The sequence below is a fragment of the Acomys minous genome (genome assembly GCF_964271855.1).
Source record: "Acomys minous genome assembly, chromosome: 6".
In the NCBI taxonomy this organism is placed as follows: Eukaryota; Metazoa; Chordata; class Mammalia; order Rodentia; family Muridae; genus Acomys; species Acomys minous.
Window position 1 is genome coordinate 112,964,098 of NC_140487.1, and position 15,859 is coordinate 112,979,956.

Here is a 15,859-nt window from a genome sequence, read left to right on the forward strand (position 1 = left end):
GGTTTTGATTTGTTTTGTTGTGTTTTTTTTTTTTTTTTTTAAGACAGAGTCTATGTAGGCTTTGGCTGTGCTGAAACCCTGTATAGACCAGGCTGGTCTCATACAGAGATCTGCCTCCTGGGTACTACGATTAAAGTGTGCACCACTACACCCAGCTTACATAAAGTGCTTTTAAATACTATTTACTAAACATACCAAATGATTGTTGAGAATAAGTGAATAGCATTTTGAGATAGCTTAGCTTTTTTGCATCCTCCAGCAACGGAATGAGAACACGGCAATGTACTTCTGAATGTAGGCCCCTTCCACCCCAACATGCTGTCCATGTGAAATGCACTTACAGGTAGTCACTGCTCTCTAGAGGTAGGCTATGGGATGAGGAATATAAAGCCCAGCTGAGTACAACATGAACTGGAGGATCCAACAAGAAATAAACCCTAGAGTCCACGATTGTCCTTATGGTTTATAGCACCCTATTGTGGCCATAGCTACTAAAATGAGACTTAAAAGAAAAGTGGGACACTTTGCAGAGACTTACAGCAACACCTTAAACAGCAGCAGAAAGAAAACACACTTGATGTGGTCTTCAGTTTCTCTGTATAATTATATCACCATGCTCTGAAGCTGGGTGGGAACAAAGAAAGCAAAACCGGGAGTGGAACTGGAAGCCCTCTTCCTCATATTCAGTCTGGTAATGGTTATTCCTGACAAGCTAGAGTTGTCAATACCAAGTAAGGTGGTACCTTTCCCAGTTATGTAACAGATTTCCATCTAAGGTAGAAAGCTAGGACCAGCAAGCATCAAATTTCAATCTTGGTTTTTGCTTGTTTGTTTGAGGGAGGGAACTTACAGTGTGGTGGGGGCAAGGGTGAGACTGGCCTCAAACTTCATATATAGCCAAGGATAACCCTGAACCTCTGATTCTCCTGCCTCTAACTCCCAGGTGCTTAAATTACAGGCTTGTGACACTGTTCTTGATTTTACATCCTTAAGCAGGGCCATTGTACATGGCTTGGTTTTGAGACTGTCTCATGTAGCCCAGACTAACTTGGAGCTCAATGAAGATGACTTTGAACACCTCATCTTCCTACTTCTATCTCCTATGCTGGAGATAGAGATAGGATTTCACCCATACATACCAAGCAAGCATTCTACCAACTGACCTACACCCTCTCCCCAGCCCTAGTAAACCACTACTATATTGATTTGTAAACTCTGCTACAAGCTAAGTTTGTTATTATTTACCCCAGGATAGATATGAATTTGGCCAAAGTATTTGCAAATGAACAGGTCATATTGTCAAAAGATTGGACACAGGCTGGAGAGAGAGAGAGAGAGAGAGAGAGAGAGAGAGAGAGAGAGAGAGAGAGAGAGAGAGAGAGAGAGAGAGATCTTAGGAGTTAAGAGAGAGTTCTGTTCTTACAGAAAAACAAGAGTTCCATTCCCAGGACCCATGTCAGGTAGCTCACAACTACCTATAACTCTAGCTCCAGGGAATCTGATGTCTTCTTCTGGCCAGAACAGGTATTTGAACTCCTGTATGTATAGCCCCTTAGACAGGCAGGCAGGCAGGCAGGCAGACACACACACACCCACACACCCCTTAGGGTTGAACATGCCATGAGTCTACACACACACACACACACACACACACCCCTTAGGGTTGAACATGCCATGAGTCTAATCACCCATACTACAGAGCAGGATCAATCACTTCTACCAAGCAAAGACCATAAACAAACAAATTTATTAAGTGAGAGAAAACCGTGTTTAAGTGGAAAGCCACATTACCTCCACCATTTGCTACCTATGTCTTCTAATATGAAGAAGCAAGAATGAAAAGTATTTTAATTTAACTTCAATTATCTGTCACCCTTCTTCTAGTGTAAAATCTGCCAGTAATGCCAGTAGTGATGGTACACACCTTTAATTTCAGCACCCAGGAGGCAGAGGAAGATGGATCTCTGTCTATGAGTTCAAGGACGGCCTGGTCTATATAACAAGTTCCAGGCCAGCTGGGACTACATAGCAAGATGCTGTCTCAAAAAGGAAAGTTGTGGAGACAATCATATGCCTTGATTTTATGTACTGACTCTTAAAATCATGTGCTTATTCAATGACTACTTTCAGAGGCAAATCTTGGGCTAAGCACCATTCTAAGACAGGTGTAGAACCATAATGAAGGAGGGATGCAAATCTCTGCTCTCTAACATATGACAAGATCTAGTTACCACAACAACCAAAAAGAAGCATCAAAGGAGGAGTCAGCAAGATCGCTCTTACATCAACTGATTAGGATATTTGCTGCCACCTGAAGATCTGAATTCAATCATGGGGATCCATCTGGTGAAGGAGACTCAGGTAGGCTGTTCTCTGACCTCCATTCATGCTCACGCTCATGCATACATTCACAAAATAAATAGAAATGTAACAAACGTAGGAAAGCTTCAATGTGCCTCTTTCAAGCCCCTTCCCACCCAGGCCTGCTTAGTTCCTATCATAATATGCAGTCATGCAAAACTTAGAACTCCACAGAGAACTGAGACTACGTTGAACTAAATTAATGTCCTAAGCTTCTCATACAATCAGTATAATGCAATTAAGGTAGACACATCATTCTTGCCAACCAAAGAAAGTGAATCATATTGACAAAACAAATTTTGTTAATAGGTGAGAAAAAAACAACCTAGGAGCAGTGATTCTCAAATCTGGCTGCATTTTAGAAACGCCTGGAAAACTAAGATTTCACTACACAAGTTGTACTGGTTTTTGTTTTGTTTTTGTTTTTTCAAGACGGGGTTTCTCTGTGTAACAGCCTCAGCTGTCCTGGACTCTTTGTAGACCAGCTGGCTTCCAACTCAGAGATCCACCTGCCTCTGCCTCCTGAGTGCTGGGATTAAAGGTGTGCGCCACCACACCCAGCTATACAAGTTGTACTTTAAGTAATCAAATATGAAAACACCAAGGCAGGCAGGCTGGGGCAGGTGGCTTGCTTTCCCATGCACTACAGGAGTAGGCTAGTGTTGCCTTCCAGGAGCTCAGAGCTCCACCCATACTTCTGCACTGACAACTACTCTGCCCTACTCAGCATACACAGTGAGGAGCGTCAGAGCTAGCTGTCAAGTTTAGGGAAGAAGGCATAAACTTAAACACATGGAAGGAAACAACTCAAGCTTAATGCCAGAAAACAAAAATAAAGCTTTAAATTTTTATCCCAAAATTTGTTAGATGTTGATGCCCTGTAAGAGTCACATCCTCACTTCTAAACACCTGAAAAGTAAGAGGCGGAGGGAAAATAACAACCTTCAGGCTGGCTTGTGAAGGGTTTTGTTTGTTTAATACATCTGAAAAGAATTCATATACAAAGTTGAGACACAAGAAAGCAATGGTTCGGCACTAACGAATCCACAAGATCAAGACTGGGGAAGGAGATTACCTAAACATTTTAAAAACTGGAACCTGCAAACAAAATAATCTGATAAAGTCTCTATTAACACTTATGAAGAGTCATGAGGCTCTCGCCATTTTTCTTGAGAGAGCTTCGGCCGGTTGTTCAAGGGTTCCTCATAGGCATGGAAGAAAAAGAAAGGGGGATAGCCCTGACTGGTCCCCATGTTAGTTAAAAGTATGCTCCCCACCCCACATGCTCATAGCTTCTTAATGAAGCAGGCTTGTAACCTCATCACCTGAAAGGAGATGGCAATCATCAGTGACCATGTGTCTTCTAGCACCATCCCCTAAGGAACCCGAGGTACCAGGTCTTCAGCTGAATCTAGGAACACTACACAGTGAGTTGTAAATCTATGCTAAGCATAAAGAAAATGACTGACAGGGCAAAAGAACTTTTTTAATTAGGAACTCAATCCATTTGGTGTATTTCAAAAGGTGCAATACTTTTTTTCATTTATCAATGAAACTAGTTAGATATTATCCCTCCTCCCCAAATCAGCAAATGGCAAATAAATGCCCTTGAAAGTCACAGTCACATGTAGAGTGCATCCTAGAAAGAGGGCAACACAGCTTCCACCCACCTTCATGAGTTTCATCAAAGACTGGATCCACTTAAGGGTGGAGAGAAAAGGCAACTTTCAAGAAGGAGTGTGGTGTTAAATGAGGCATTTCTATACTCCTTCCTAAGAGCACCAGGTGGGGACAGATTTGCTAAAGTAGACCTAGAGGGTGGAATGTGGAAATAACCTGCCCTCCTCCCCCATGGGCTGTCCTCTGGTTAACAAATTTCAAAATACAAGACTAAGAAACAACCCCACACACACCCCAAAAGGAGAGAAGGGTTGGGGAATAAAAAGCAAAACAAAAACAAAAGACACTAAGATGCCCCAGATTACTCTCCAAAATGGCACCAGGGAGCAGCTCTGACAATTCGAAATTAGTCTGTTACAGTCATCACAAGCATGCCTTGCTTTTAAACAAAACAAAACATTTGTGGGGATTTTTGTTGTTGTTTTAAACAAGGAAACAAAAACTAGCACTCATCACTTTTCAGACAATACACAATTATTTAAAATTAACTATTACTGGGAGGGCAAGGGGACCATACCAATGGACCTTGTCTCACATGAGTGCATGTGGGTAGGTGCAGGGCGTTTGTCATTATTGCAGAAACGAATTTTAATTTTTAATCTTTAGTTTGATTTAAACATTGCTTTTAGTATGATGACAACACCAGCTGTGCAGAAAGGGCTCTGGAGAGGCGTTCATAGCAGCACACACCTGCGGCTCTTCTTGGGTTCTGGAGGCTCCAGGGCAGCCAATATTGCTTCATCAAACACATTCTTTAGGCCTTTCTGAAAAGGGGTAGAAAGAAGAAATGGGCAATCTGATTTTTGGTATGACAACAGAGCTGGAGTTCATGTTTAAAACAGTCAAACCTCAGAAACCGTGGGCAAAGAAACAAACATTAATAGCCCTGAAACTCAACCTAATAATCTTGCTTCACCCACTTCTGTCTTGTCAGAGTACAGGAGAGATTCAGCAATGCTGGCACAGATGAGCAGATACTCGTGAGTGGTCCTCTGAGATAACGTCACAAGAAGCAAACAAGCACATGTCATTTGCTCATTCAATGAGTTGTGTGATGTAGAGCAGCAGCATGTAAAACAGAGAAAACACCTGGGCAGTGGCATCCATGTTCTATGAAAGGCAGGGAGTGGGCAGCAAGGGTATGGCAGCTATAAATATATTGACTTTGAATACCCTTTATCCCACTAATTAGACAGAGCCAAGGGGATTCAAGGAAGCAGGGGTTGGTACCTGATACAAAACTAAAGTTAGAGCCAGTCAGTGCAACAGGAATAAAGCTTCACCAGGCATTTATACAAACAATTGTATATTTTTAATTTCAAAATGTAAAGATAACCACAATTGTATGTTTCCCTCACAACAATAGAATCAAAAGCAGGAAAATATAAAGGCAGTAGCTTTACATTTCAACATCAGCAAACCTTAAATCAATTGTTAAATGGATGCTAGGATTAGGAGATAATGTGTAACAATGAACTCATTAAGCAATAAGCAGATACATGGATACCTTCCCCATCCCAGAATGACAAACACTCCACCTACAGCACAAGCAGCCAAAGCAAGAGCAACACAAAAGTTTCACTGCACACAGGAAAACCATAAGAGAATCCTCCCTTCCCCATTACACTCTACTAGCAAGTCAACCTTTTTCATAGTTTGTCATGCAATTACAATTAACAATCAGTAAGAGTAAAATGGTGTTTAGCGATACTTTCTCCATCTAGAACTAACACCTAGAAGTGTTGAGACTCTTATTTTCTCCAAAAAGACATCATTCTTAATGCCAGACCACATTCCCTTTTGCAATAATTATTCAAACCAAAAGCTCTGAGCATCAGGCAACTCAAGCAGCAGAAAGTTAAACAAGTCTAATGTGACTACTGATCACACACAAAAAAAATATTCTAAGATATTGCATTCTGATCAAAAATGAATACAGAGTTTGCTCTAAGGTGTTGAGTAAGGAGACGCAGAGGCTTTCAAACAGGATGGTTTTATTCCTTTGTTTTAAATGATCTTTCTACAGTAGTGGGACAAGAAGCAGCAGCAAAGAGGGGAAGGAGAAAACAGTTTAGAATATACAGCACTTCCTTTTGGGTTGAGTTTCCGGAGGCTCGAGGGCAGCTAGGATAGCCTCATCAAACACATTCTTCAGACCTCTCTACAAGACAGAGGGGAGGAGAGAGAATAGCAGGCAGGTTAGAGGATTAGAGAGACTAGCAGTTACAATAGCAGTCTGGATTAAGAGCTGAATTCACAGAAGCAATGTGCTTAAGGAAAGGAGACACTAGAATGTTCATTCTTAGGTTAGAAAGCATTGAGAGGGTAGATAACTGGACAGAAATTTCACCTCAAAAAAGTTAACCAAGCAAGGGAAAAAATTAATGAAAAATGCAGTATGTTAACGTCTAAAAGAATCACATACTGAAATCTAATATTATATTTTGGTGTAAAATCCCAAGAGAAAAAAAATATGTAAACACAAGATAGAAATATATAAACACAAGATAGATGTGTTAGAAAAGTGAGATTCCTCCAACATTACTACTCTACTGATGATGATGACATACATATTTTGGAAATAAATCTATTAGAATCCCAGACTTTTGTGAATTCAGCCCCTGAATAACTGAAGGGCACAAACAGCGACTAACAGGCATGCTCCATGTTTCTAGGTTGGGTGACATATCTGGATGGGATTAATCAGGATTTAGTAAACCAGTTTCCCAGCCACTCTGGAGTACTCCCTGTGCAGCAGTAGCAGCCACTGTAAGTAATGGACCCCAGAAACAGCATGCACATCGGATACTGAGCCATGTTGCTAGAGCAAGGAACCACCACCCAAGTCATAAGGAAACAGAGAACGGGGTCTCAGAATGAGAGTCAGCAAGCAGCCCCATGCTTTCAGATGTCTGGATGGGTCCAGCACATGTAGCATGGAATGGAAACACAACATTCTCACATCTATAGGGACTAGACTAGAAATACACTTACAGCTCCACCAGAAACTCCAAGGATACTGTGATTCACAACAGTGGAACTCGGAGCCCAGACAGATGGCCTACCCCTGAGCCCATAGGTTCACCACTCAGAGCAGTTTTACCTGTTCCCCAAATCCTAGAGCACAGCCCAATGGTGTCAGCCACTGGACTAGCACAGGCGTTGCCCTTCTTGTACCCTACACCCCAGAGGAAACATACACACATGGTCCATTTGATATAAATAAGTGAGATAGTAATCAGAAAATGAGGTTTCAACAGTTTCTCTTTTACACCCTTTTCCCAGGAGAAACATTACACTAATGCTAAAGTACCTCTGCAGCCTATCCATGCATCTGTAGGAACACTCACAGGTAAATGAATAGGGTGGGGGAAATACTTTGTAAAAACTGTAAACGGGAAGAGGACTGATAAAGTCGGGTATACTGTTAGTGCCCGGTTACTAACACATAGTTCCTTCCATTGAAGAAAGAACCCCGCCGGGCGTGGTGGCTTAATCTGAGCACGCAGGAAAATCCTGAGCTTAAAGTCAGCCTGTCAGTGAAACCTGGTTTTTTAGTTTTGTTTGTTTAATTTAAATTTAATTTAATTTAAATTTTAAAACTCTTTTTTTTTTTTAAATAATAAAGACAATCCTTTCTTGTGTATTTACTTTGGGAAAAGATAAGCAAGTATTTTATGAAACAAGTTTAACCTTGGCTTTACTACTATCTTGTTATTTAGTTATAGAGGAATCAACCAACAGAATTTTTAACTTATACACATAACCACAAATCCAATTTTCTATCTCTGACTTCTAATTTCAGAATCTGGAAAAAAAGATGTTCCTCCTATATTAACTCCCCATGCTTCAAGTTCTAATGACTCAATAATCTGCTCACACTCTGGAGATCTTACATACAGCATCCAACTGTCTAAAACAAGCTTCGCCAGTGACCTTGAACTGGGTCCACATGGCCTACTTTTAACTCTATTTCTCCAAAGCATCCCCATATCTAAAGATCAGAGAACATGCCTCAGATACATACTTTCTCCTGCCTCCCTACTACATACACCCCACGCTGCCTTCACTTAAGGCACTATTTGGTTATTGTCTCAGTCTGTGCTGTAAAAAGAGGTTACATTCTTGTGAAGCGTCTTGTTTTGTTTTGTTTTTCAAGTGCTCATATTAAAGGCATGAGCCACCACTGCCCAGCTCTTGTGAAGCTTTGAGTATTAGCTTCTCCACCGAGATCAACTAAGCTGAGCTAGGAGGAGGTGGACTAAGAAATTAGGCCTTAAAAGTTATCTTGCAGAATCTAGTCAAGCATAAAAGCATTATGTTTAAATATACAATCAAGCAAAAAGCTGGGAGCTTAAATTATATATCCAGTCTTCCATACACTAAATCCCTCATGAAAATCTTAACTGTGCATAGTTATACATATACTACTGACATGTACTTGATCAAGAACCCAACAATATTAAAAACTGTATGCTAGGATCTGGAGAAATGGCTCAATGGTTAAGAGCACTGCCTGCTCTTCCAAAAGTCCTGAGTTCAAATCCCAGCAACCAGGATGGTGGCTCACAACATCTGGTGCCCTCTTCTGGCCTGCAGTTGTACATGCAGGCAAAACGTTGTATACATAATAAATCTTTTTTTTTAAACTGAATTAATATATTAGTAACCCCTATTTTCATTAGGCATGTAGATCAGTGAGTACAATGTTAATTATTTCCAAAATTCTTTCCTTTGTTCCTAGAACCACATGTAAAACCAGGAATGGGCAATGTACGGTGAGCAGGGATGAACTTGATTACACTGGTTGATGTGGGAAGATCTATTTTAGCTGTGGGTGGGACAGAGGATTTGGAGCTGGGTAAGTCAACTTAGCACTAGCATACATTTACTTGTTGACTGGATGCAATGTGACCAGCTGCTTAAGCTCCTGCTACCTGACAGTACTTTAAACTCTGAGCATGAATAAACCTATCTCCTTTAAGTTGCTTTTTGTTGTTGTTGTTTGTTTGTTTGCTTTTTGTTTTTTCCCGAGACAGGGTTTCTCTGTGTAGCCTTGGCTGTCCTAGACTCACTTTGTAGACCAGGGTGGCCTCAAACTCACAACGATCTACCTGCCTCTGCCTCCCGAGTGCTAAGATTAAAGGCGTGCGCCACCACACCCGGCTTAAGTTGCTTTCGCCAGGGTATTTTGCTAGAGCAAAAGGATAAGGAACTAAGGCACAATACCATAAATCTACAGAAGAGTGAAATGTACAAGCATGATGGCTGTTACTGCTCCCTGAACTCAGCTCCAAGAGGACTTCCAAACACATTGCTCAAAAATGGCTAGAGAAAAAAAACATAAGGAAAACAATACCCTTAGAAACACAGGACTGAAGATAATATATAACATATGACTGAGGACTATGGCAACAGTAGCCTACAGAGCCTCAAATATTATGCCTAATTCTCGGTGTCAGTTGAATGACCCTAGAGATTGTGTGGTATTTGTCAGAATTAGTAATAAAGAAAAAAATTTTAATTATATAAATACAAAAAAATATAAAGGAGGGAAGGAAAGAAGGCAGGCAGGCAGGCAGGCAGCCCGCTTATTAGTCTGCCCCTTATCTGGACCTCACTTGAAGGCTTACTAACACCACCTGGACCACTCCAAATCATTCAGCAGAAGTACAACATCGGAGGTAAGCAATGCCAGACCTGTAAGAGACTAACAAAACTTTCCATACACACAGTCCTCTCACAAAACATACTGAAGACATGCTCTTCCTGGGCATTACCGCTAAATACACCTCTGTAGAGCCAGGCTTGGTGCTGCAATCCTATAACCCAGGATTTCAAGACCCTGAAGCAGGACTGCTACAAACCACACACTGTAGCCTGGGCTACAAAACAAGTACAAGGTCAGCCCAGGCTATATAGAAAAGGAGAGCTAGAGACATGGCTCAGCAGCTAATAGTGTTTGCTTCTCTTCCAGAAAACTGGAGTTGCATTCCCAGCACCCACTACAGGTAATTCACAACTCCTGTTAACTCCAGTTAAATACAAGTTGTAAAGTCTGAGGATATGAAAGAGTATGTAATTTGTGAAGGTCTAAGAAGGCAATTTAAAGTGTGTTAGTGCAAGTTTAAAAGGCCCAAGGTTGTTAGTGCTTAACTAAGTTGTGACAGTCCATAAGAAAGGAATTTGCTAAATTGTAAAGGTCTGAGAAAGTGATTTAAGGTATGTGAAAAGTGGAAATGTTTTGGATTTCTTTCCTTCTCACTATGCTACTTCAAAATTTCAAAGTTGTAGCAATCAATGGAGTTCTGATAACCTATTAATGTAGCCCTACTAAAGCACTGACTACCATTATTATATCAGGCTCAAATTTTTTTTAAACTTCTTTTGGTTGTTTTCTAAATATAAACTACAAAGTGCTTCTCACTGGTTGGGCAGTGGTGGCACATGCCTGTAACCCCAGCACTCAGGGTGGTAGCATACTCAGTAGCTTAGCAATCTGACATCATCACAGCCCACCACTAGATGTACCAGGGACCCAGGATATAAAAGGAGCTGACCTGCCACCTTCTCCCTCTCTTACTCTGTATCTCTCTCTCCCCCTGGGACGTCCCTCCCCCTCTTTCCTCTCTCCCTTCTTCCTGTCTACAATAAATCTCTTATCATGCATGTTGTGTAGCACATATTTCTTCTTTAACACATGGAGGCAGGGGCAGGTTGAGCTCTGTGAGTTCAAGGCCAGGCTGGTCTATTGAGTCCAAAACAGCCAGTGCCGTACAGAAAAACCTTGTCTCCAGCCCTCCCCTCCCCCTGCCAAAAATAAAAGTATTTCTCAATGTGCTGAAAACATCTTTGGCTTACAGACACTTGTTAACTGCTTTTTCTTCAATGAGGATTTCAGTGCAGACTACAAATAGTAATGCTCATTTATCTAAAACTTTTATTTTTTTGTAAACTTTAAAAACTCATATAAGCTTTAGGGAGTTGAGACTTAGATACACCTGTCACAAGTCAAACAGACTCCAGATTAGCCCTGTCAATCAACAGATTAAGCTTACCTGCCTGCTACCTATCCCTGGGGGTGGGCTCTCTCCTTCCCCTGGTCTTGGGACTCCTTCCCCCGACTACCAGGACCACAGGCCTGGAAGTTTCGAGTGTATATCCAAATAAAGATCTTCCTGTAAGCCCCTTATCTTTATATTCTGTTTTTAGTCTGTATCAGTCCCCACAGAATTCCAATCAACTGCAGAATGCAAACTGCTCCAAACATGCCAGCCTCAGGTGGTCCTTCAGAAACAGTAAGCCCTGTACTTACTGAACGCTGACGTAAACCATATCCTCCAATAGAACTTCCAACTTGAGCCCTGGCTTTGGACCAGCATTCCAGACTGCTCAAAGCAGTCTAGCCTTCCCCAACCCCCAACCTTAAATGGGCATTTCAGCCTTCCTGAGCCCTGACAACAAATTCCTAATTTCAGCTAAGAAGCAGTTACAGAAGAGATTACATTGCCCTTATCATAAACAAAAGACTGGAATGTCAGGCCCAAAATCTGACAGTTCCACAAAAGGCCCCACCCCTCAGGAAGCCATTTCCTTATCACTGGCAGAAGAGATAAATGGCTACCTATGATGCCTATTAGCATACCAACCTCAGGCTGGCCTCAGTAGCACAAGTACCCACTTCAGAGTCCATGCCAGCATCCTAGCTCTGCTCACCAGACTCCATACCCTAAATTTCTCCAACTCAGAAGCTTCTCTTCCCCCACCCCCATTTTCTCATGACCTTCCAATTCTATTTCAGCTATTTTCATTTATTTCAGCCCTCCCTTGCTCCCCCCACTCCCTTTTCTTCTTTTTTCACAGTCTTATAGGCCATGTTCTGTCTACTATTTTCTCTCTCTCTCTGCTCTAAATTCTCCAGAAGCCTCTGGCTGTACTCTCCCTCATAGCCCTCTCATGTTAGACACTCTGCAGAACTGCACTCACACAGTACACATAGGGAAAAGAGCCTCTGTGTCCTAATGCTTAAAACAATCAACTACAGAGACCTGGGATTTAGAGCCTTACCTGTGTGAGGGCGGAGCACTCCACATACTTGACAGCCTTCAAATCCCTTGCCAGCTTTTCAGCAGTCTCTGGAGTGATAGGCTTCTGTTTGTTCTTGGCAAGTTTCTCAATAGTAGAGGGGTCGTCTCTGAGATCAATTTGGGTCCCAACGAGCAAGAAAGGAGTCTTTGGACAGTGATGAGTTATCTCAGGCACCCACTAAAAGGAGGTTTTAAAATGCTTTTGTTAATCCACAAGCCTCAGGGCAACAGAACTTCTGTGTAGGCTTCAAGGAGGAAGAGTTTGACTCACCTTTTCTTTCACATTTTCAAATGAGGATGGAGAGACCACTGAAAAACACACTAGAAAAACATCTGTTTGTGGATAACTCAGTGGTCGTAGTCTGTCATAATCCTCTTGCCCTAAAGAAAAAGTTAGAGCGGTCAGCAACTAAAATTTGCTATTTTTATGACATTAAAATCACAGGTCTGAAAAATAAAATAAAATAAATAAGTAAATAAAAATAAAAAATAAATAAAATCACAGGTCTAAGGGCTGGAGAGATGGCTCAGTAGTTAAGAGCACTGGCTGCTCTTCCAAAGAATCCAGGTTCAACTGCCAGCACCCACATGGCAGCTCTTACTGTAACTCCAGTTCCAGGGGATCTGACGTCCTTACAGACACATACAAGCAGGAAGAACACCAATGTACATATATAAGTAAATCTTTTTTTTTTTTTAAACCACAGGTCTAAGAGCCGAGCATGGTGGCACCCGCCTTTAGTCTCAGCACTCAGGAGGCAGAGGCAGGTTGATTGCTGTGAGTTTGAAAACAAAAAATCACAGGTCTAAGTAAATGAATACAAATCACAGGTCAAAGCCGGGCATGATGGCTCACATCTGCAATACCAGCACTTGGGATGCAGAGGCAGGCAGATTGTTGTGAGTTCAAGGCCAGCCTGGTCTACAAAGTGAGTCCAAGACAGCCAAGGCTATTCAGAAAAACCCTGTCTCAAAACAAAACAAACAAACAAACAAAAAAAAAAAATCACAGGTCAAGGCTAAGGCTATAGCTCTTTAGTACATAGAGTGATTACCTAGCATGCATAGAGTCTTGGGTTCAATCCCCATACCACATTAAAGCCCTGGCTGGGGGCTGGGGGGGAGAGGCTGGAGAGGGGGGACACAGGGGGAAAGAACCACTCCAAGTTATCCTCTTGATTTCCATATACACATGCTGTGGCATGTGCTTCCACATAAATAAGTGTAATTTAAAAGAAAAAACAAAAAGCACGGAGATAGTGGGCCATGCCCATAAACCCAGTACTCAGGAGACAGAGGCAAGAGAATAACCACAAGTTAGAGACCAAAGCAACCTCCAAGCCAGCCAAAACTACATAGTAAGATTCTTGTTTCCAAGAAGAATAAAGAAGAGAAATTACAGATATATCAACATATCAAGTGTGCAGCCCTTAGCATACTAGCCATAAAGCAATTTACCTAATCAAAGGTAAGGCTTGGTAATATGCTGTTTGAACAATACTCTCTGTGCTAATTCTACTAGTAGGTTTAAAAAAAAAAAATCAACACTACTTCTGACTATGTAACAATCAGTGAAATCACCTAAGAAAACATTCTACTGAAGCCATCCACTATCCCTAAGGACTACCAACTTGGTCCTATGTTTGGTCCACACGTGCATGTAACTGAAAAGACCTAGAAAAAATGAACTTGTCAATAATCAGTGGATATATAAAAAGAATAAAATACTTAGGAATTAGCCTGGAAGGCGAAAGATTCACAAATAAAAATGGTAAAAACTGCTGGAAGTAAAGAAGCCCTAAGAAATGAAAAGATATCCCATGTTTATACACACAGAGTGACTCAAAATATCAAAAATAAAAAAATAAATAAATACTGTGAACTCCACCCACAGCAACCTACACAGTCAATGCTAGAACACCCTATTTCATTATTTCAAAACTTAATAAAAGGGGCTGGGGATTTGGTGCCCAACACCCACATGACAACTCACAACCATTTTTTTTTAAAGATTTATTTATTTATCATATATACACAGTATTTTGCCTGCATGTACACCAGAAGAGGGCACCAGATCTCATTGTAGATGGTTGTGAGCCATCATGTGGTTGCTGGGAATTGAACTCAGGACCTTTGGAAGAGCAGGCCACGCTCTTAACCTCTGAGCCATCTCTCCAGCCCTCACAACCATTTTTAACTCCAATGCCAGAGGATACAACACCCTCTTTAGCCCTCCACAGGCACCGCATGCATGTAATGCAAAGATAGACATATAGGCAAAACACCTATACAGTAAGACTCTGCCTCCAAAAAAAAAGTTATGATCTAGATGAGATATTAAGATCTAGAGAACTCCTAATGGTCAATCAAATTACAAAAAGATCAATTTTTTTTTTAAAAAGGCAGATGCTGGACATGGTGGCGCATACCTTGAGTTCGAGGCCAGCTTGGTCTACAAAGCAAGTCCAGGACAGCCAAGGCTACACAGAAAAACCATGGGGGGAGGGGGGGGCAGGAGAACCACAAAAGAAGAAAAAGGCAGAGGACTTTCTACACAGAGAAAAATAAGATAGGTATCTAGTGTTCAAAACAAGTTGAAAGTGGGGTGTGGTAGTGCACTCCTTTAATCCCAGCACTCAGGGAGGCAGAGGCAGGAGGATCGCTAGAGTTTGAGGCCAGCCTCGTCTTCAGAGTGAGTTCCAGAATAGCCAGGGCTATTACACAGAGAAGCCTTGTCTTGAAAAAAAAAAAAAAAACCAAAAAGTTGAAAATAATTTGGATAGCTAACAAAGAAGCAGCACTCTCGGCTAGATGTGGTTTATGTATAAGACACTCTTTACACATGCATTATACAGACAAAATATACTATATAAATCTTCTAACAAAAGGACAATGCTAATAAATACCAAGTCTACAACCTTGGTCATATTTAGAAAACTGAGACTATTTCATTCCGAGGTCTTATGTAGTCCAGCCTAGCCTTGAATTTTCTATAAAAGTAAGACCTTGATCCTCCTAATTCTACCCAGGACTGCAGTGATTACAGCTATACCAAATTTATGTGGTAATGCTAGGGATTGAACCCAGGGCCTCATGTGTGCAAGGGGTATGCTACAGACTATGTTACCTCCCTAGTCCCCAGCTGTGAGATCAAGGACTTGAGGGACCAGCAGACATGTTTTCTGAGCTCATTCCCTTAGTCTCTTTCCAGCCTCCCAAACCACTGCGATTTACCTAAGGATGCTCTGACTGTATTTGTATCTCTTCCATACCACCCATCCGCCCAGGGTGTGTGTGTGTGGGGGGGGGGGGGTTGTTACAGTATGGGACAGGGTCTCTCTACAGCCCTAGCTGGCCTGGAATTCACTATGTTGACTAGACTGGCCTTACACTCACAGACTGCCTTTGCCTCCTGAGTGTTCGGATTAGAAGAGTGTGCCACCATGCCAACAACCACCATTATATTCAACCCTGATAGCTATTAAGGAAAGGTAAGTGAATTACTAATATACTAATTTCATGGTGTCCAAAAGACATCCAGTAGCAGCAACTGTTACAGATCAAAATATTGAGACATAAATTTTCACCTGCAGTATCAAAAAGTCCAAGAGTATATGGCTCTCCACCAATCATAACTGTGACTGCATAGTTGTCAAAAACCTACAGAAAAAAAAAAGAAGAAATGTAACATTGTTAGTGGGTGAAATAGTACAATTCCTAGCCACTTATTT

At 41.5% G+C, this 15,859-nt stretch overlaps 1 protein-coding gene across 2 annotated transcripts in view; it reads right to left on the bottom strand.

Moving 5' to 3' along the window:
* Positions 1-3,315: 3,315 nt before the first annotated feature.
* Positions 3,316-15,859, bottom strand: part of CDC42 (cell division cycle 42) — a 39,102-nt gene continuing 26,558 nt past the window's right edge. The window contains exons 3-6 of one of the 2 annotated variants that reach the window (XM_084787938.1): positions 15,716-15,788; positions 12,400-12,509; positions 12,109-12,306; positions 3,316-4,805 (exon numbers count right to left, since the gene is read on the bottom strand). In XM_084787938.1, the coding sequence (XP_084644064.1) occupies positions 4,716-4,805; positions 12,109-12,306; positions 12,400-12,509; positions 15,716-15,788 (471 nt within the window). In that variant the 3' untranslated portion in view covers positions 3,316-4,715. Of the gene's footprint in view, positions 4,806-6,015; positions 6,203-12,108; positions 12,307-12,399; positions 12,510-15,715; positions 15,789-15,859 lie in introns of those variants that run through there. The other variant, XM_084787939.1, reaches the window with a different exon arrangement.